Source organism: Oncorhynchus gorbuscha, linkage group LG17 (assembly GCF_021184085.1).
Source record: "Oncorhynchus gorbuscha isolate QuinsamMale2020 ecotype Even-year linkage group LG17, OgorEven_v1.0, whole genome shotgun sequence".
Taxonomy (NCBI): domain Eukaryota; kingdom Metazoa; phylum Chordata; class Actinopteri; order Salmoniformes; family Salmonidae; genus Oncorhynchus; species Oncorhynchus gorbuscha.
The window spans coordinates 49,220,155-49,241,659 of NC_060189.1; the positions used below are offsets into that span (position 1 = coordinate 49,220,155).

General features: G+C 44.3%; 1 protein-coding gene and 1 long non-coding RNA gene across 11 annotated transcripts; one reads left to right on the forward strand and one right to left on the reverse strand.

Moving 5' to 3' along the window:
- Window positions 1-987: 987 nt before the first annotated feature.
- On the forward strand, window positions 988-3,102 carry LOC124002155. Of its 2 annotated transcripts, none has more exons than XR_006832918.1 (4): window positions 988-1,415; window positions 1,551-2,005; window positions 2,172-2,246; window positions 2,516-3,102. It is a non-coding gene; the product is annotated as an uncharacterized LOC124002155 (long non-coding RNA). The 2 variants fall into 2 exon arrangements; XR_006832919.1 differs by having other exon boundaries at window positions 1,551-1,915.
- Window positions 3,091-19,340, reverse strand: LOC124002152 (oxysterol-binding protein 1-like). 9 transcript variants are annotated; one of them, XM_046309469.1, is made up of 20 exons: window positions 19,123-19,340; window positions 17,808-17,986; window positions 15,417-15,625; window positions 13,617-13,785; window positions 13,176-13,287; window positions 12,630-12,828; window positions 12,361-12,475; window positions 12,096-12,150; window positions 11,800-11,970; window positions 11,053-11,298; window positions 8,155-8,275; window positions 7,940-8,043; window positions 7,467-7,747; window positions 7,006-7,265; window positions 6,503-6,544; window positions 6,293-6,331; window positions 5,667-5,699; window positions 5,547-5,579; window positions 5,387-5,425; window positions 3,091-4,933 (listed from the first exon to the last, which is right to left on the reverse strand). In XM_046309469.1, the coding sequence occupies exons 2-20, from the start codon at window positions 17,942-17,944 to the stop codon at window positions 4,791-4,793; spliced, it is 2,508 nt and encodes an 835-aa protein (XP_046165425.1). In that variant the 5' UTR covers window positions 17,945-17,986; window positions 19,123-19,340; the 3' UTR covers window positions 3,091-4,790. The 9 variants fall into 9 exon arrangements, with proteins under 9 accessions (XP_046165425.1, XP_046165421.1, XP_046165423.1 ...); XM_046309465.1 differs by having other exon boundaries at window positions 12,096-12,153; XM_046309467.1 differs by having other exon boundaries at window positions 12,096-12,153; window positions 19,055-19,340.
- Window positions 19,341-21,505: the final 2,165 nt, after the last annotated feature.

A 21,505-nucleotide genomic window follows, 5' to 3' on the forward strand; every position in this document is an offset into this window, starting at 1 on the left:
TCAGTGAACTACATGTTCATGCAAAAGAAATCCGTCTTTTTCAGAACCCCTTTGTTGCCGACATTGATGAAGCACAGCCTTCATATCAGTTTGAGTTGGCTGAGTTACAGAACTGTGATGTTCTGAAAGACGCATTCAAGCCCAACAGTCTCATTGACTTCTATGCCGCCCTCCCAAACGACACATATCCAAACATCAAAAAACACGCAATGAAAATGTCCACAGTTTTTGGCAGCACGTATATCTGCGAGAAAACCTTTTCTCGCATGAAACTGCTGAAAACCCCGATGAGATCAAGATTGACAGATGAACATTTGCATCAGTGCTTGAGACTGGCTGTAACTAGAATGGAACCTGATATTCAACTTCTCACCAGCCAGATGCAGGCCCACAGTTCACACTGATGAACATACATAGGTAAGCTCACTTTTTTGACTTGAATGAGTCATTCTGAGCATAAACAAATATAATCATAATAAAATCTACTGGGATAAAATCCATCTTTACAACCATACTGGTAGTGAAATGTATTGTGCTGTGTAGGTGCTGTATCACTTAGTTCAGTTTCTCAACCTGCTTCTTTTGTGGTTTTCACAGGGAAGTTGATGAGAGAGAGCTGCAAACAGCGGTGTCTACAAGCCTACTGGAACCTACAAAAGGATTATAAGGAAGGAACACAAGAACTTTAAGAGACTGCTCATGTGTCAGAGAGATTCTGCTCTGACAACTGAGCTGAACTTTTATCTGTTAAGATTGTGCATGGCACGACAGAAAGTTAATGTTCCATGGCTTTTTTTTCTATGAAGAACCCAGAGAGAGTTATTTAGTTATTATTTATTTCCTGTTTTTTCTGTGAAGAACTCAGAGAGGGTTATTTAGTTATTATTTATTTCATTAATAGTGTTATTATTTGTTTCCTGACTTTTTTTCTGTAAAGAACCTGGAAAGGGTTATTTGGTTATGTGTGGCTTTCTGGAAAACAATAAATTTTTTAAGCTCCCCTACGATCGTCACACTTTTTCTGTTACAAACTGACACCGGCCCCCCATCAGAGAAGGGAAAAGTTATGTGGCCCTCACAGGAAAAAGTTTGGGGACCCCTGCGTAGAGGCTCTTTCGAAAACACTTCAAAGCAGGGAGTCCAAATCAAGTGCATTGGCAACAGCTGAGGCATACCCAAAACCAGTCAAATCAGACAAACCTGTAGGGAAATCATTAGGTACATTTATTCAAGCTGTGTCACATCATTGCACCGAGAAGGAAAACAAGGTTGGTCCCGTACCAATGGAGACGGTTCCGGACCGCCCAAATAAAACAGCCAAAAAGAGGACTCGTTCAGAGTCATGAGAAACTTGACCTGATACCTTTGGGGAAACCGAAATCCGGACGGGTATGGAAGGACCGCAACAAGCAAAGGTCAGTAGGGGCAATAGCCTACAATATTAACTGCTTGCATATGCTATTACTAGTCAGCCCAGCCAATGCAAACACTGTGCCTATGGTGTCCATAAATTATGAAATGTACCTTTTTATATGTACCTTGTTTTTCAGGTTCTCTGCCCTTGTAAGAGACAATCCACTGTGCTCCTCCTGGGAGAAGATGGCAGCCAAGCGAGAGAAGGAGCTGTTAAAAATATTCCCTGTGTAACAGTATAATTTTAAACCGTCCCCTCGCCCATACCCGGGCGCGAACCAGGAACCTTCTGCACATCGACAACAGTCACCCACGAAGCATCATTACTCATCGCTCCACAAAAGCCACGGCCCTTGCAGAGCAAGGGGAACTACTACTTCAAGGTCTCAGAGCTAGTGACGTAACCGATTGAAACGCTATTTAGCGCGCACCGCTAACTAAGCTAGCCGTTTCACATCCGTTACACCTGCAACTGAAGGAGGACAAAGCCAGGGATAAAGAGGTCTGTCACCTGTTCACATGAGTGCACTAACATCTTAAGAAGTAGGGATTAAACCGCGTTCAAAACTGGAAACTGCATTCAAGACAACTGGTAACTTGGGGGGGAGGGTTGAACTCTGGCCTCTTTCTAGAGCACTGACTGACTCGATCTCGTATTTTTGAGTTCCCGGTTCTTTAACACAGAGGTTGGCAGTGCAACTGATTATTTAGGCATCCCCTAATGATGTAACTGTTTGGGTATCTTTCATCCCATACAGGAAAAGAGGAAGCGGCATGAGGATAACTTGAAAAGGCGAGCTGAGAATGAGAGGAAGGCCGAAGTTGTGCAAGTGGTAAGTCAATACACGCAGCCCCACGTGATCCCAAATGATGGCGTCTTTGTTTCTCACTGTAACCTACGTGAGCCATGCAGATCTCTATTGCTGACTTCAGGGGCTATATGTGTCAATTGTCACGTTCTATGATCAGGTTTCCCCATGTACATGTTATCATTATTCTTGATCTAAAAGGCAATAAGGATCCTAAATCAGTCCTGACACGTGATACTATTTAGCCCCAGGCTAAAAGCTACATCTTATTTTTTGTGACGTCTCTATCCCAGATCCGGAACACAACGAAGATTGAGAAGAGGGACACACTCACCATGCTGCAGAAATCACGGCCCAGGAACCCAAAAGCTGCACAGAAAGGTGGCAAAGGGGACAAGTAGAGGGAGTGCTCAAGTTGACTGATGGGACATTCAGAAGCACCCCATGTAGATATGAGAGAACTGGTCATCTGCTACATGCAATGACCCGGTGTTGCAGTTCCGCCAGGATAACAAGGCGATCTTTCCATCAATAGGCTAGGTGGAATTGACCATATTACTTCATCTTTCGGATGTGCCTAGGGCTGACATGGCTATGCTAACTGTGTGAGGCTGTTGGGACTGGAGAGCATGAGCAGCAAACCCTTTAAAAACAATTAACCAGCTGTGGAGCATTGCCGACGCAAAATGTGCCTCCTGTCTCTTGTGGAAATCCAAATGTAAGCTGGAACTCTTATCAACTTGTAATGCAATGTTCCATTAAACAAACCACATTTATATCACATCCCAACCTTTGTGGGGTCATTAGATTATGCTTTTTGCCCACTTTATTAGTGTGTTGCATTAGAGGAATAATGTTATAAAGCAAGTTTGCACTTCTCCAGTCAGGCTTTATTACAATCACCCTGCGATGCTGTTACTCTCACAGTGCACTGACCAAGATCCATAAGAGAATGAATGAGCATAAAAAGATTGGAAAGTATGATGAATGGAGAAACAGGACAGAATTATTGAAAATAAAGACAACCAATATGGCAAATTGGTACAACGCATGAATGGTTTTGATACTGATATTTTTGTGAAGCAATTTTTGTATTTGCACTTTTTTCACAACCATTGGTCTTCACAGCAGTGTAACTTGTGCAAACAAACTTGGGACAACTGTTCAGTCATGTTGTACAGGGCCAGGGATTAGGACAACACAGAAGTGATCAAACAAATGACTTAACGGACAATCCAGTTTTAGGAGAAACTCATGTTCTGACCATAACGCACTAATTATTACTTCATTTGATATATACAAATATTAGCAATCTGTTTCATTTTTCCTCACACTCACATTAAGTACACTTGAAAATAAGATTTATTTTTGGAACTCAAACCTTGCACTCAAGCTCACATTTGTGTACTAGCACTGTACACACACTTTAGTTCATGTAGACGAAGAGTGGCCTCACACACCTTGAATCCCTATTAATTTATAGTGCACTACTTTTGAACACTGCCTATAAGGTGTCGAAAGAAGTGCACTATATAGGGAATAGGATGCTATTTTGGACACATCCACCCAGTAAAGTACTAGGCCACTATTCCAATATGTTACGATCAAGTCTGCTCCACACACTAATCCTATTTTTAAAAAACTACAGCTACGCTAGATTGCTTTGCTGTTGGAAGAGGTGGAAGTTATCTTTGGGATGTAGGGCGTAGTAGGAACTGTTTAAATAGTATTATGGCGATACATCCTTCATTTAGACCATTACGCTGCTTTGAGATGGAAAACAGGCTCCAAGCCCAAATTATCCAAGTGCCAAGCAGCAGAGGACCTAATGTGATGTCACCAAGTTCTGGAGGACACACACCTCTTTACAGCATTTGTGAAACATTGAAAATCTGGCAGCCTCAAAACAGACATAAGCACCAACCCATTGCTATTATAACCCTCTTCACATACTCAAAACTGTCCATATCCTTTGGAAGAGGAACAAGGTAGAGTTAGTGTTAAATCGCTAGAATCTATCAACCAGACCACCTATCTGCCCCCAGTCTTTTCCACAGACTAACATAGTAAGAGATGAAGTGTGAGAGAAAGAGACCGGCAAAGGAAGAGACAGAGAAAGACAAAGGCCTAGACAGTGGCTCTAAGGGGAGATATCTAATCATTGTAGTGAAGCTGAAGCGACGGGGGTGACGTTTTCCCTAGCTACAGATCTAGGATCAGCTTCGGCTCCCCCAATGGTGGGAAATGCAAAACGGACCCCAGATCAACATCTAGGAGAAACGGACCCTACACAGAAGATAAAGGCAGAAGAAAACAGGTCTGTCCCCCTGTCCAGTTGCACTGTCCTGCAGGGTCTCACTGCCCCTGTGCACACCATCCCCACAGAGAGTGATAGGGGAGAGGTTGGGGGCATTACAACCCAAAATCTATCCTGAAAGAGGGAGGATTGGGGTTAAACAGGGTCGATACCCAGGTTGCCCCTTCTTCAATTGGGGAAAGAGGGCAGCTTGTGGCCTTCCATATTCCAAATGCCTGGGTTAGTACAATTCGCTGATGGGGGGGGGGGGGTCAATATATATCGGGGCACACGTCCCAGCTGCCGTGGTCCTTCGCTTCCCAGTAGCCCCCCTTGTAGACGTGCATGGACTCTCCCGTGACGGCATCCTCGGTCCGCTCGAACCACATCGCCTCATAGTTGTCCTGGTGGACGCCTGACGGGAATAAGAGAAAAAGAAAGACATTTAATCCATTGAAAGAACCATAGATGTTGAGGACCTGCCATGGAAGCTTTGGGACAGGGACTTCTGCATCAAGACCATATAAAAGAAGGATGAGGTCAGGAGTTTTTCAGTCACTGCTTGAGCAATGATTATGACAGTATTGGCTCATCCCTCTTTGGTATGATCCTGGAGAAGCAGAACATTAGAACAATAGGATGACAAGGACAACATTGCAGCAGTATGGTGGTGTCTAGCTACAATAGTTACCAGAGTTATCATTTCTAGTGCTACAAGATTTGACATACGACCACCGCAAGACTTTGGGAACTAGTATTTCTCTGCAACTACTAGAGCTTCTAAGAGGAAGGAGACAAACTACAGACAAATAACAACAGAGAAAGAGACAGAAGGAGAGAGAGAAAGAACAGCACTGGTGTTACTTGCTTTTGACAGCAGCTCCATAATGACCTTCCATGTCATCGACTGGGGGGGGGGACAAATGGAAATATGAGGGATGGTGGAATGATGGCTGATGTGGAAATTGTATCTAAATAGGTGCGAGAATTAAATCATGGTGTGTGTGTCCCGAACAATGAATACTTGCTTTGATACTCTGAGAGGGGCGGACCACGTGGGGCTGCAAAAGGGAAGACTGACAGATGAGTATGTGAGTGTGCGGATAGAAAAACAGGGATAGAGAGGAAAAGAGTAGAGGGCTACTTGCTTGGAGTGTGAGGTGGAGAATCGTCAGGGTCCGCTGAAGGGGGAGAGAGGAACATGAAAAATTGACAAAGGAATGAAATTATGAAAAGAAGGGGGGGGGGGGGACCTGCAACCTAACCAAATAAATGTATTTAATATACTATGATACTTACTGGTGTGATGTGAAAAATTAAAGCTAGCCTATTTTAACTACGCTACTGAGCTGTTTGCTACCACAGGACATTGCTGCATATCAATTTAAACATTCCTCGAGTATTAGAATTCAAAGGTGAATTTCACAGCACAATAAGTCATTTCTAGGCATAGCCTGGAAATCTGGGTCGTATTCACTAGACATTTTAGGTAGACAAACATTCCAAAACAAGAAGGGACTACCTGAACTTGTCAAATAAGAGTTTTGTTGCAAAACATTTTGTTACATTGTGCACTAATGAACACTGTATTGATTGACAAGCATATTTGCGACACAAAAAAAGCTAGCCAACTACCTTTGTATACACACACTAAACGGAAAGTGATAGCAGGATGAAGGAGAGGGAATAAGAGAGCGAAAGGGTGGAGAAAACGAGGGCGTGTGCTATAAGGACACAGATGGACGGAGGAAAGGGGGGAGTTTGTGGTACTTGCTTTCGTCCGAAGCCTGGCTCGCTTCCGTGCCAATCTCCACTGCATCGGCAGAACACAGCACAAACCAAGGATGGATAGATGAATAAAGAAAGTGGGATATGATGGCTCGTCAGAATTATTACATACACCTACCGTGTGAAAAGTGGAACGGATTGTGTGTGTGTGATAGTAAAGGTAGTGAGACAATAGGGGGAAGAGAGGAGTACTTGCTTTTCAAAGGCGAGTCAGTGATGAAAGAGTCCTCAATGACAGCTTGGGGGACAGAGAGACAGACAGATGTGTGAAAGACAGAGATATATACAAGAGGAGAAAGGGACAGACAGGTAGACTATGAACACAACAGCTTTGGGACGACACACTCACTTTGTCTTTCCTCCAACCTGCCTCCATCTCCTTTTCCTCTAACTACAATAGAAGCCAAAGAGACCAGACTCCTCATTCAAGTTAATGGTGAGTACTTGCTTACAAGCACAAGAAATGGATCTTGCTCCCATCTTGGGCATGTCCCAATAATATCCTCAATTGTACACTTGTTTACTACTTCAAATATTGGATTGGTGAGACATAGGTTAGTGGTGTCTCCACCATGTTTCTTATACCAGTCATTTCCTTTCAAATAAGTACAGGAAAGTGAACACCTTGGAAGGAAGGAGATAAACTGGGATATAGCCCTTCTTGCACCTCCTTCCCTCGCCCCCCTCCCTCTTTCTCACCGTCCTCCGCTACTTCCACCCCCTCTGCCCCCTCCTCAGGCAGGTTGGCTGCCTGCTGGGCCTCTCGCTCCCTCTCGCGGCGGACGCTCCTCTGCTTCTCCTCCAGCCGTTGCTTCTCTGCGTTGGCCTCGTCCCACCGGCCCGCCTCCATCAGCTGCTGGTCGGGCCGTCGCCGGCTGTCGGTGGGCGCCACGCCCTCCTCGGGCTCGTTGAGCGTCAGCGCCAGCGACGAGAAGTAGTACATGGTCTCCGCACCCTCACTGCAGATGAGAGGATGGGAAATAAAGAAGGGAAATGAGAGAGAGAGAGCGAGAGACCAAACAACAGAGGTGAGATGATTGAAAAAGCCGTGTTCTTTGACACACCAAATGTCTTTTTCATTTGCTGCACTTCAGCGCAATTTAAAAAATGTTTAAAAAAAAATTTAAACACACCCTCACCCACCCCCACCCTCTACTCACGGTAGTGGGTTCTTCTTCCAGAGCTCCTTGGCTTTGAGTGTCTGGTAGACGGTCTTCTGTTTGCCCTCGGTGCCGTTCTCGCCCTTATTACTCTGCATCACCCTGGAGAACTCCATCTTCTCATCCCATGTCCCTGACAGCACATAGTGGGCCTTACCCTCCTTGTCTGCCACCACACCAGTCACCTTCCTGGCCACGTCTCTGGAGAAGTAGCTGTACGGGGCGAACTTGAGATGGCAGCGGTCGCCGGTCCGGTGGTTCACCACATCTATCTCGCCCGACTGAAAAAAACAGAGAGAGAAAATGGAATTCTTTGTGTGTGTAGATCAACAAAACACATCTTGAATGTTTTTTGGGATTGGTCTAAAATCTCCTAACACCCACAGTAGGTTCTGCATATGTCTATTCCAAAGATTGTGGCATGATAATGTCACTTTAACAGATATAGCCATCTTGTGTGATATTTTTCTTACCTGGTCGATCCACAATTTGCCCACAATGATGTTGTGTACTGTTGTAGTAACTTTCTTCCACGAGTAGTGATTGTTGCTCTTCTCAAACATACATTGGATAGAGCCTGTGGAAGACAGTTACACCACAGTAAACATGTCAAATGCCAACTAAACAAACAAAGATTGAGCGTGATGAAAACATTGGCTGGCAACTATCAGTCCTCACACTGCCTTACCCAGAGGCATGATGGAGAGGTATTTTCCCCTGAACTTGCTGGCGAGGGAGATCTCCTGTCGGAGGGTCCAGCCTCTCTCTGAGATGGCATGATGAGCCGCTGCAGGCGGGTGGTGACTCACCTGGATGGAGGAGGATTGGGTAGGGCGATATTACAATTGAGTCACTAAGCACAGTGTTTTGCAACTCCGGTCCTGGGGACCCACAGAGTACCATTTTTATTTTAACTTTGCACTAAAAACACCCGATTCGACTAATTAATGGCTTGATGATTAGCCGATTATTTGAGTCAGATGTGGTTGTGCTGGTCTAAAACAACATATGTAAAAATTTATGTAAAGTGTAAGTGTGTGAATAAAGAGAGACGTTGTTTCTCACAGCTGACACTAGGGTGTATTCCTCTCCGTTTTCCTCGCTTTCCCTCCCAGGGAATTGAGTACCACAGTATGAGTCATAAAAACAGGAAATGGTTCCAATCGTTTTTTCTGAACATTCATTTTTCCATTTGGATTTTAGAACGAATTCATAAGGTTTGTGTTTTGTGTAGGCTTACCCTGGCGTGACGTGTTGATAACCGCGCAAATGTCTTGGACAAGGTAACTTTAGCAATAATTAGCATAGCAATAATTTTTTTGTCAATTGAGGCAAATGTATTGATAAAACTCATGGCTATCAAAAACATCACGTAAAAGGTAAGCCCACACCACACACAATTCAATTTATTTTGTAAAATACACAATGTGAAAAATGAATGGCGGAAAAACCATTGGAACCATTTCCGTGGTTTTATGGGTATTATGTGGCGTACTGTTGGAATGTGCTACAGCAGAAGGGAACGTTTCAGCACCACAGGTGATAGACAGCGCTGGAACTCTTGACAGTTCTCTGACTAACTGGCTGTTTCTAGAGGTACCACTACCCATCAATGCCTTCCCTGTAAATGTACTGTGAGAATTGTAATGGGAAATGATATGAGTCATTATTTTCCTGTATTTGATTTACTGTTGATATGGATTGATATGTAATAAACATAATTGTATGTGCGGGGAGAGACAGACAGATGCATTCCCTTGGGGAAGGGAAACAGGAATTAACCATGTACAGTACTAGTGTACTAGTACTAGTACCTTCTCACCCCCCCCCTTAAAATATTTAGATGCACTATTGTAAAGTGGCTGTTCCACTGGATGTCATAAGGTGAATGCACCAATTTGTAAGTCGCTCTGGATAAGAGCGTCTGCTAAATGACTTAAATGTAATATAAATGTAGTGAAATGTTTGGACACCTACTCATTGCAGGGTTTTTCTTCATTTTTACATTGTAGAATAATAATGAAGACATCAAAAACTATGAAATAACACATATGGAATCATGTAGTAAGCAAAAAAGTTAAACAAATCAAAATATATTTTATATATTTAAGATTCTTTAAAGTAGCCACCCTTCGCCTTGACAGCTTTGCACACACTTGGCATTTTCTCAACCAGCTTCATGAGGTAGTCACCTTGAATGGGTTACAATTAACAGGTGTGCCTTGCTAAAAAAAGTTTATTTGTGGAATTTCTTTCCTTTAATGCGTTTGAGCCAATCAGTTGTGTTGTGACAAGGTAGGGGGAGTATACAGAATATAGCCCTATTTGGTAAAAGACCAAGTCTATATTATGGCAAGAACAGCTCATAAAAGCAAATACGTCATTACTTTAAGACATGAAGGTCAGTCAATCTGGAAAATTTCATGAACTTTGAAAATCTATTCAAGTACAGTCGCAAAAAAAATAACATGAAGCGCTATGATGAAACTGCCTCTCATGAGGACCACCACAGGAAAGGAAGAACCAGAGTTACCTCTGCTGCAGAGGATAAGTTCATTAAAATGACCAGCCACAGAAATTGCAGCCCAGATAAATGCTTCAGAGTTCAAGGAACAGACACATCAACAGTTCAGAGAAGACTGTGTGGATCAGGCCTTCATGGTTGAATTGCTGCAAACAGGACAATTACCCAACACACCTCCAGGCTGTGTCAGGGCTATTTGACCAAGGAGGAGAGTGATAGAGTGCTGCATCAGATGACCTGGCCTCCACAATCTCCCAACCTCAACCCAATTGAGATGGTTTGGGATGAGTTGGACCGCAGAGTGAAGGAAAAGCAGCCAACAAGTGCTCAGCATCATCAAGACAAAGGGTGGATACGTTGAAGAATCTCAAATATATTTAGTTTAACACTTTGTTGGTAACAACATGATTCCATGTGTTATTTCATAGTGTTGATTTCTTTACTATTATTCTACAATGTAGAAAATAGTCAAAATAAAGAAAAAGCCTTGAATGAGGTGTCCAAACCTTTGTCTGGTACTGTATGTTTAAGTAATATATCTAATTAAGTAGTTGTCACTTGTGAGTTTAAATTTATCTGTTGTAACCAAGTACTTATCTTCTTACCTTTGACCTGTTTAACTGCCAGTATCGAATGTCTGCCAGTGTTGAATGTTATGGTTAATGTTTGACGCCAGACTGGATTCTAGGACAGCAATAATATATGTGACACTGTAGCAGCGACTTCCTGCTAGCCTTTCGGGCTGGTGTTTACAGAACATTTGATGCTGTGAGATTAATGCTTAAGGGCCTTCTCTGCTTTTGTTCTGGAGGGGTCTCCTCGTTGTAATAAACCGGATTGATACGATCAAAATTATTGCGATGTCAATTTGTGGTTTATTGAAAGTGTATTGGTTTTAAAAACATATATAGCCACTGTAGATGCAAAGCTTATTTTCGAATACTCCCTCTCTCTGCCCCCTCCCTCTTAGCCATTTGAACCTGTATCCCTCACTCCCCCTTCTGTTTTTCCAATTTCCTCTCTTTCCTACCCCTTGCCCCCCCCCTCCTCTCCCTTTATTACCTGTTCACACAGTGAGCGGTAGCCGCTCTCCCTCAGCCGGTCCAGTTCGTAGGTCTCCCCCAGTAGGGGGTTGAAGGGTTTCCCTGTGCGGTGGACCGTAGTGGAGTAGGATGATACGGTGAAGGCAGCCACGTAGCACAGCTGCTCCAGAGAGCTCTGGCATTTAGCTGCCTTGTCTAGGAGCTCGTAGTACTCCAAGTCCTCGGATAGACGCTGGAGCATGGAAATTGGTTCGTTGAAGTTCACCTGAGAAGGGGAGAAAAGGGGGAGAGAAAGGAAACTTACAATGGACGAGTTAAGGAAAAAAATACAGGTAACTGCCAAAATAAAGGAAACACTGACATGAAGTGTCAATGCGCCTTAGCATTGATTCTGCAAGTGTCTGGAACTCTATTGGAGGGATGCAACACTATCGTTCCATGAAACATTCCAACATTCAGTGTTTTGTTGATGGAAAACGCGGTCTCACACACACTTTAAACCCCCTATGCTCCTTAACCGCTTAATAAACTCAGGAACCATGCTGTGTGGAAGCACCTGCTTTCAATATACTTTGTATCCCTAATTTACTCAAGTAGTGTTTCCTTTATTTTTGGCAGTTACCTGTCGATGCATTTCATTCCAGAAAGATGTTCTCTCCCATTGCCCTCGTTCAATACAATGCACAGAGCTGAAAGCAATGCTTAGAGTGTGCTGCAGTAGTCTAGTCACACACACACACACACACACACCACACGTGTTTCTTACAGGCATGGGGATCTTGGAGAGCTCCTTGCCGATGCAGTTCTTCATGATGCTCCAGAGGTTCAGAGAATAGTTGGGCTTGTCTGGGATTTTGGTCCGCCTCTTCCTCACTGGCTCAACCTCCAGGGACTGCGGCGACTCCGGATTGGACCCCAACGACTGCTCGTCACAAAGCTGTGGGCGGCCAAAGAAGAGGGCAGAACACAAACACTTTTTTTTTTTCAAGGGACAGCCTATGTACCGTAAAGCAAGTAATAAAAAATAAATAAATACATTTCTAAACACATTTACACACTCACTGATTGGTCATCAATCCCAGTCTCAGTGCTGAAACCACTGACGTTACTTCCTGACCTTCTGGGTGGAGGAGAAAGAAACAGAGATATATATAGGAGAAAAATAAATGCATCTTACCAATTACAGTTTGCCTTCTAAAAGCTCAGTTTAAAAATCGCTCATAAAATGCCATGCCATTTGTATTGTTAAAAAGGAGGTTGAGCGAGAGAAAAAGAAGAGCGGGAAACGGAGAGCAAAAATAAAAGAAAGAGGTAGAGGCGTGCTGACCTATGATACTTGGGGTCGGCCGGTACAGTAATGAACCCCGCCGGGTCCTCCATAGCGTCAAAGAACTCGTTCTCATCATCCTCGTCGCTCGCGTCACCCTTTACTGAGCCCGAACCTGAGAGAGGGGGAGAAAACAAAATACTATGAGAGCAGGTCATCGATTCAGCGGTTGACTTAACTAGCAGGCTAACAGCCAGATTGGCGTTAAGGTTCAGGGGTTCAAAGAGTTTAATGTAACAGATCGTTCGGGGTCAGAGGTGATGCCTTACTCTTGCTGTCCAAGGCGGGGTTGCTCTGGGAGAGGGGCAGTACGGTGGCCCCTCTAAAGGCCCTCTCCAGGTGGTTGTGCTGCTTGGCTAGCTGCTCCAATGTTTCCTCCAGCCTTATCCTCTGGTCCCGCTCCGAATGCAAGGCTTTCTGCCACCGTTTACTGTGGGCCTGGGCCAGGGACAGGAAGTCTCTGCACGCCTGGGGGGAGAAATGTTAGGGAAAGGTTAGAGAAACATTTTATAAAAACACAAAAACAGTACGGTGGGTCTGGGCCAGGGAGTCTCTGCATGCCCGGGGAAGGGGGGGGGGGTACGTTAAGGAAACGTCACAGAAACGCTTTTAGAACATTCAGACTATACTACAAAGCCTTGTAAATGTTTGTGTAACAGTCAAGATACAGATGGCTCGTACGGTGGGCTTCAGCTAGAACGAGGTATTTACTAAATTATTACACTGATTTATTAGACCTCGACTGTATTCTATGTACGACGCTTTGTAAACCAGTGTCGTCCTTTGCACACTACAAAAACAATAACAACACGTACGTTGATCATGGCGTTGGAGGTGATGCGGAACAACGTTGCTCTCTCCGTCACCTGCCGGATCTTGCCATCAGTGTCGCCTCCCAGCCGCACCCCCTCCAGCTCTGACAGGGACCTAGGACAGATGAACAGCTAAGGAGAGTCAACCACTGCCTTCAACCCATCCCATCCCTTTTGTATGTAGTGTTTGTAATTTGTTTATTCACTCAGACGACTCTGCAACCAAGACACATATCTGGTCCATAACAAAATCTTAGCCCTTAGTTGGCCAACCAGTTACTATATGCTTGTAAGGATAGAACAAAACAATAGCATTTTGCATCCATTGATGTGTTCTATGGATGTGGGCAAAGTTATCTTGTACTACCATCGGTGTCTATACATGGGGATTCAACCAGTTGTTTATTGTAAGGTTTGTGTGAGCGTGATGGGTTGACCTCTGACCTTTGGAGGGCAGATCCGTGCTTGGCGATGAGGTCGTTGCAGGTGCTCAGGTCTTCCACCTTGCTGCCCAGAGTGCGTAGTGTGGACTGTACCTCTGAGTTAGAGTTACGAGCCCCTCCGCCCTGTCCCGAGGTAGGGGGTGACGTGGGACACTCATCACCAGAGTCGTCTGGAGAAGAAGAAAAGAAAGGGATTAACACACACACACACACACACACTATAATATACAGTACCAGTCAAAAGTTTGGACACCTGCTCATTCCAGGGGTTCTTTCTTTTTCTACATTGTAGAATAATAGTTACGACATCAAAACTATGAAAAACACATGGGAATCATGTAGTAACCAAAAATGTGTTAAACAAATACAAATATTTAGACTCTTCAAAGTAGCCACCCTTTGCCTTGATGACAGCTTTGCACACTCTTGGTATTCTCTCAACCAGCTTCAACTGGAATGCTTTTCCAACAGTCTTGAAGGACTCGTTGTTGGGTCATTGTCCTGTTGAAAAACAAATGATAGTCACACTAAGTGCAAATCAGATAGAATGGTGTATCGCTGCAGAATGCTGTGGTAGCCATGCTGGTTAAGTATTCCTTGAATTCTAAATAAATCAGCCAGTGTCATACGCAAAGTCCCCCCACACCACCTCCTCCATGCTTCACGGTGGGAACCACATACGCAGAGATCTGTTCACCTACTCCGCGGCTCACAAAGACACGGCGGTTGGAACCAAAAATCTGGACTCATCAGACCAAAGGACAGATTTCCACCGCTCTAATGTTCATTGCTCGTGTTTCTTGGCCCAAGCAAGTTATTATTGGTGTTCTTTAGTAGTGGATTCTTTGCAGCAATTTGACCACGAAGGCATGATTCACGCAGTTTCCTCTGAACAGTTGATGTTGAGATCTGTCTGTTACTTGAACTCTAAGTATTTGGGCTACAATTTCTGAGGCAGGCATCTCTAATGAACTTACCTTCTGCAGCAGAGGTAACTCTAGGTCTGCCTTTCCTGTGACGGTCCTCATGAGAGCCAGTTTCATCATAGTGCTTGATGGTTATTGCGTCTGCACTGATATTTTCCGGATTGACCGACCTTCATGTCTTAAAGTAATGATGGACTGTTGTTTCTCTTTGATTTCTGAGCTGTTCTTGCCATAATATGGACTTGGTCTTTTACCAAATAGTGGTGGTGTTCAGAAGATAGCCCATACCTTGTCACAACACAATTGATTGGCTCAAACGCATTAAGGAAAGAAATTCCACAAATTAAATTTTAAACAAGGCAAACCTGTTAATTTAAATGCATTCCAGGTGACTACTACCTCACGAAGCTGGTTTAGAGAATACCAAGTGTGCAAAGCTGTTATCAAGGCAAAGAGTGGCTACTTTGAAGAATCTCAAATATTTTTGTGTTACGACATGATTCCATGTTATCTACAACGTATAAAATAGTAAAAATAAAGAAAAACCCTGGAATGAGTAGGTGTCCAAACTTTTGACTGGTACAGTATATGAAGAAGAAAAAAATATATGATGTCAGAATGATAGCCCCACCCCCTCACTCTAACTGGGGGTTATACAGTAAACCATAATTCTTGAGAAGAAAAAAACAATGTTCTCTCTCCATAACCACCTCTTTCTCAAAGGAACATGAACAAACACATACAGTATACACTCCACACAGACACACCCTTCAACCCTTCTTCCCTTTCCCTCCCTCTCTGTACCCATCACAGACCGTTCTACCCAGACAAATCCCTTCCTCTCCCTCCTCCTTTTCCTATCCTCCCTCCCTCACCAGACTCGGCCTGATTGCGGACAGCCTTGGCCTTGGCCAGCTCCAGGGCGGTGATCCAGCGCTGCCGCTCCACCTCAGAGCTGGCCTTCAGGTGGTAGGTTTGTGCCCCGCCGTTAGAGATGACAAAGTTGCACGAGTCCTCCACCGCGATGTTGGCCGTGGCCAGGTTGATGGTGCCCCGGCACGTGTGGCCCATCTCTGCCTGTGTCCTGGGGAGAAACAGAGTGAGAGAGAAGGGTGGGTTTAACCAGCTCCAACTCCTGAACCAGCTCCAACTCCTGAACCAGCTCCAACTCCTGAACCAGCTCCAACTCCTGAACCAGCTCCAACTCCTGCTTGTATGGCTGGTCTGAAAACAACTCCTAGCCTCCTAACCTGATCCTCTTCAGTGTTTGCTCATCTGATGGAACCATATAGGAAGCAATACGGCAGAAGCTTCTCTAAGCCTACTGGAAGCCAAGATGAAGACATCACTTGAATTATGCCTAACTTGTTTCTGTTGGTCTGCTAACACCAGAAACAGGGAAAGAGGTTATGGAATATGTTCAGACTGAGGAAGCTTTAGGCTAGTTGGAGTAAAATAATTTTGGATAACAATGCTCTCTGTTCCACATTGCTTTATTTTACATTCCATTAGGTAAAGGTCTCTGATTACAACCAGTTTAACCAGGAACCATTATGATTACACCAGAAAAGAGGAGTGGGGACCCAATACTCAGATTACAGGGAAGTGTGGCAATAGAAACCAGCTGACTCTGATGGTCCAGTCTGGAATATTGGCTATTGCTGCCTAACTAATTTGTTCATATGGAACAAAGGAATCTGCCCAATACAGCTATGCTATGTCAGGGACAATCTAGCCTAGCGTTGGAAAAACATTCCAGATTTCTGGTTTGGCAATTTTACATGATTGCAAAAACCTTTGAGCAAATGTCTCACTAAATGCACTCTTGGCAAGTTATTTGAGAGAAAACAAGACTCAGAGAGAGGAACATAAAGTGTGTGAAAGTGCTTGTCACCGGATTCTAAATTGTTAGGCAAACAGTACTGTTCATAACACACAGCATGCTTGGAGTGGGAGGTGAATGGTACACAGCAACATGTGTCTCCAAAACTCATTAAACAAACACGACTCATATCACACAGCCCAGTGAAGACATGACTCCTCCACAGGGCCGAAAACAGGCCAAGCATTCAGACACACATCTTTGTTGCAAGCAAAACGAAGATGAGTCATGCAATATTGTGACACCATTAAATGGCAGAGTTAAACAGGGACTCCACGATGACCTCTAGCTTCAATTTCTTTATGATACTGTGCGCCATAGTCAAAACTCATGATATGCATATAAAAGGAGCAAGTTGTATTCACCTTATAGTGCAGGAGAAATGTCAACACAACACAGAGCAAATCACAACTACAATATAACTGTCTATACATTGACAGTGGAAAAATGACCCTAGCCATATCCCTGGATAACAATGACATTCTTCTAGATTTTTCCAATAGCGTGTGATTGCGGCCCGCAATTCAGGACGTTTCTGCATGGGGGCATTACGGCATCGGCAGGAATGCCCCCACCTCGAGCACGACATCGTCATGCTTGCGTGACACTTTTGTTATTTGGGATTTCCATTGATTGTCTAGGCGATTAAAATGTGGGTCAAATAAAAAATAAAAGTATTATCAGAGTTTGTCAGGGGCTAAGGACACTGTCTACCGGTATCCTATGACCTAGCTACCGGTATCGCCCCCGCCTGCTGTGTACCAGAGTCCTCCTAGCTAACAAGCTAGCTTGCACAGTGTCCTTCACTCCCACTGGCACAAACACCTGCCCTTGTTAACAGAACTGCTGGAAAGCAGTGCCTAACAGGTGGGGTGCAGTACACTGTCTACTGGTATGCTAGCTAGCTACTTATCCCACCTGCTGTACCGGATTCCTAGCTAGCCAACTAACTAGCTAGAACAGTGTCCTTCATTCCCACTTGTCGAACACCTGCCCTCGCCGTTGTTTACAGAACTGCGGCAAAACAGTGCCAGACAAGCAGAGGCGAAGGACACAGACTACCTTTGTCCTAGCTAGCTACCGACGTTGTCGCCCCCGCCTCCTCTTCTGTGGGGTTAATTGGCGGTTGGCATCCAATGTTATGGTGCATTACCGCCACCTACTGTACTGGAGCACCCTACCTCCTGCCTGTGTACTGGAGTCCTAGCTTAAAAATTGACCAATATAAGTATAAAGAGGGGTTCCTGCAGATGCAGGAATGCCTACAAGCAGGAACGGCCCTGAATTACAGGCAGCAAAGATTGCTGGTAACTGTTAGTCTTATCTGTTACAGAGGATGCGAAGAGGTACTATATCATGCCACCCCATCTCATCCCGTTCTTACCTGTAGTAGGATAGTAAACCGTTGCTCAAGACAAACCATCGTCGCTGGTAGCCCTTGATGTAATTTGTCCATTTGAATAGCCATCCTTTGTATGTGTCTCCAGCCGGAGTCGGGGTGAGTGCCTTGGGCTCCGACATTACGACAGTCTGAGCCTCCACAGTAGGCTAGTAGATTGGAGCCTAGGGAGGTGAAAAACATTAAGACAACCTGGAAATGGCATGGGAAAATCTACAGACTATTTACTAGCCAACTAATCCATACATTCTTGGGATACATACTAGAAGACCACGTATGCTGTCAGTGTCAAGTCAGAACAGTTTCGACAGTCACTACAAATCAGCATAACCCAAAGGCCGGCAGATGACGATATTGAATAATTTCGATATCGCCATCTACCGGCCTTTGGGCGACAATCAGTGACACTGTGTGTCAGTGTCAACTGCCTGTCTTTGGTTAACAGTATCATATTGCGTAAATTGATATAGCAAGTCATATCAGCAACTTAGCTAGCTAGCTAAGCTGGATAAGTTGTTGGAGACCAACTGCTGCTAGTGATTTTAACAAGACTTATCTTCTTCCTAGCTAGCCTGCAAACGTCGCGCTAGATAGGCTAAACAGGTAGCATTAGCTAAACTAGTTACAGTAGCTAACGTTAACGGCATAGCCAGTCTTGTCGAGAGCAAGAAGATAAGAGCAATAACGTTTCCATCCAAACTTTGGCACGAAGCTAGAGGGATATTAGTTACTACTACACAATTTGCAATGACTATACACTTTACACATTTAGCACTGTCAGTGCAAAATCAACAATAAGCTACTAGCGGCCTAACACAGCACAGCCTGGCGCTAAAGTGCAGCATCACACACCGCACTCACGACAATGACAGGCGGATCCACCTCGGCGCTAACGACCGTCGACCGCGAGTCGATGCCTTGAGCAGCTTATCAACTCAAGTTTTGCAATAAAAATACACTTTATTACGCTCGTATAGCTAGTAAATTAATGAGCCATACAATCAACCAACCTGTATCAATATGTTGAGGAAAAACTGACGCAATTTCCTTGGGCTTCTATACCTTGACAACTTCAACATCCGACTGGACATTTACTTTTGCTTAAAAAAGCCACCACCTTCCCAATCAAAGTTATTCGCCTTAGCATTAAATGTCAGGAACACAATTGATTTCACAGTTTTTTGTTAACATTATTATTTATTTTTTTACAAATCTTCCCACCTAACGTTTACCTTGTATCAATGGGCGGGGTGCGCACATTGTAGACTTCATTGGGCCCTAAAATTAAATATCCACCCACCTGGGGATCCGGTCCATGCAAAAAGAACTAGTCCACTCACTGGTACCACCTGTGTGCGGCCAGAGACGTTCAACAAAGTACACTCGCTTCAAAACGTGAACACAAATATAAGAATCATCGTCAAAAAACGTATTTTTTAAAAAACATGTTAAGGAACTCATGTAATATTTCTCAACTCTGGTGGAACCTTCAAACACAGTCATTGGGTGGAACACTGGGTGGGGCGTACAGGGGTGAATTCATTACGGAAACCGTTAACCGTTTTTAGAACCAAACAGAGCAAAACTAGAGTTTCCATTGGACAAATTAAGGAAGGTCCCGCCCCGCTTTGTTCCTTTTGCTCCACTTAAGAAGCCTTTTGCAACATAATCGGCATAATGAATACACCCCTGGTGTTTTCTGGCTCTTTCGGGGTAGCAGTTTCCCTTAACCACATATCTTGGAACAGATTACCATAACCCCAATTCCAGATATTTTATTGGTGATGAAAAACATCTCACCCTGTATCTTGACCAGCCTCCTGTCCCACTAGTCTGTGCCATGGGTCCACAGTCTGTTAGCAGTGTCAGCTTCAGTTGACCCGTAGTGTCCTGTTCTAGTCCGAGGCACTACCGTATGTCTCATGCCCAGTTAGGTTCCAAATCGCAGTTTGTGACCTTAGTAGCAGCTGCTTTGAGTCCCCTGCCATGTAAGGCCCTAGGACTCCCACCCAGCTAGGGTCTCAGCCATCTGCCATGGATGCGCCTCACACCGGGGAGGCCACCCAGCCTCACCTCAGGGGCGCAGCTTTCCTCATGCTCTGGATACCTTTATAGGCCTTCTTCAGAGCAACGGTCCCCTGAATCTTATCTAACCTGGGAGCCATCTCCAGCTGGTAAGGTACTGTGTCAGTTGGATTCTGCTGGAGCCATGCCAACTCACTAGGAGCCAATCCTCCTAGTTCGAGCATTCAGAGGTCGAGAGAGGTCGAGAGAGAGAGGAGGGAGAGGAGGCCCAGGGTCGAAACAACAGGTCTGAGACAAGGTGGCACGTCCAGTGAAAATAGGACACTGCTTACGAGCTGCCACTCTAGTTTTATGTCCAGACGCACCTTGACTGGTCCCTTTGTTGCTCTGCCTACATGTCCTGACATTGCCTGGATGGTTAATAGATTTAATGTTGAATAAATTAATTTGAAAATGTATATTTCTGAATCTAGACATCCGCCATATGTTTGAGCACATTATAAGGTGTATAATGACACCAAGATATTGTCTGTATTATGTATGATTCACAGATCATAAACTCTTACAGGAGGCATGTGCAGTATGCTCTAAAAAGAGACTAAAATGCCCACTTTCATCATGATTTTCAGAAACGTTTTTGAAGTTTCTTTGTGAGAATTGACAGCAACATCTGATACCCTAAATATTTTCCGCTCCCTCTGGTCTGGAATCGCCCCAAAGGGATGAGGGTGATGTCCACCTTTAGGTAGTGTACGCTTGTCATTTTGAGAAGAGAACGCAAACCATTTTCTCAAGGACCAGAATTGTGTGTGTCCTCTTCCTCTTGGACAAGAAAAAATACAAGTTTTGCTGTGTCCACATTTTAACAATTTTTTGACAAGCAAATTCACACTCTCCATCTTTTCCTCTTTGTCTTTCCTCCTTTCTAGGGTTAATCATAACTATGGAGACACTGAACTAAATGGGATATCGCCAGGCGTCTGGCTTTGGTAGACCCTGGCCCACACAAGCCTTCATCTCCTTCACTTGTTCTCCCACAACACTGAACAAAACTATAAACGCAACATGTAAAATGTTGGTCTCGTGTTTTCTTAAGCTGAAATAAAAGATCACAGAAATGTTCCAGAAATGTTCCCTATATCCCTGTTACATCCCTGTTTGTGAGCATTTCTCCTTTGCCAAGATAATCCATCCATCTGACAGGTGTGACATATCTAGAAGCTGACTAAACAGCATGACCTTGTGCTGGGGACAATAAAAGGCCACTCTAAAATGTGCAATTTTTTCACACAACACAATGCCACAGATGTCTCAAGTTTTGTGGGAGCGTGCAATTGGCATGCTGACTGCAGGAATGTCCACAAGAGCTGTTGCCAGAGAATTGTATTCTCATTTCTCGACCAATGTGGTTTTAAAGAACTTGGCAGTATGTCCAACCGGCCTCACAATCGAAGACCACGTGTATGGCGTCGTGTGAGCGAGTGGTTTGCTGATGAACAGAGTGCCCCATGGTGGCGGTGGGGTTATGGTATGGGCAGGCATAAGCTACGGACAACGAACACAATAGCATTTTATCGATGTAAATTTGAATGCACAGAGATACCTTGATGAGATCCTGAGGCCCATTGTTGTGCCATTCATCCTCTGCCATCACCTCA

Coding starts and splice junctions, on each gene's coding strand:
- LOC124002152 (XM_046309465.1), bottom strand. CDS start 17,944: ATGTCGGAGCCCAAGGCACTCACCCCGACTCCGGCTGGAGACACATAC. Junction 11,299..11,799: donor TCTCCAAGATCCCCATGCCT/GTAAGAAACACG, acceptor TCCCCTTCTCAG/GTGAACTTCAACGAACCAAT. Junction 5,700..6,292: donor GAGCCAGGCTTCGGACGAAA/GCAAGTACCACA, acceptor CTCCCCCTTCAG/CGGACCCTGACGATTCTCCA.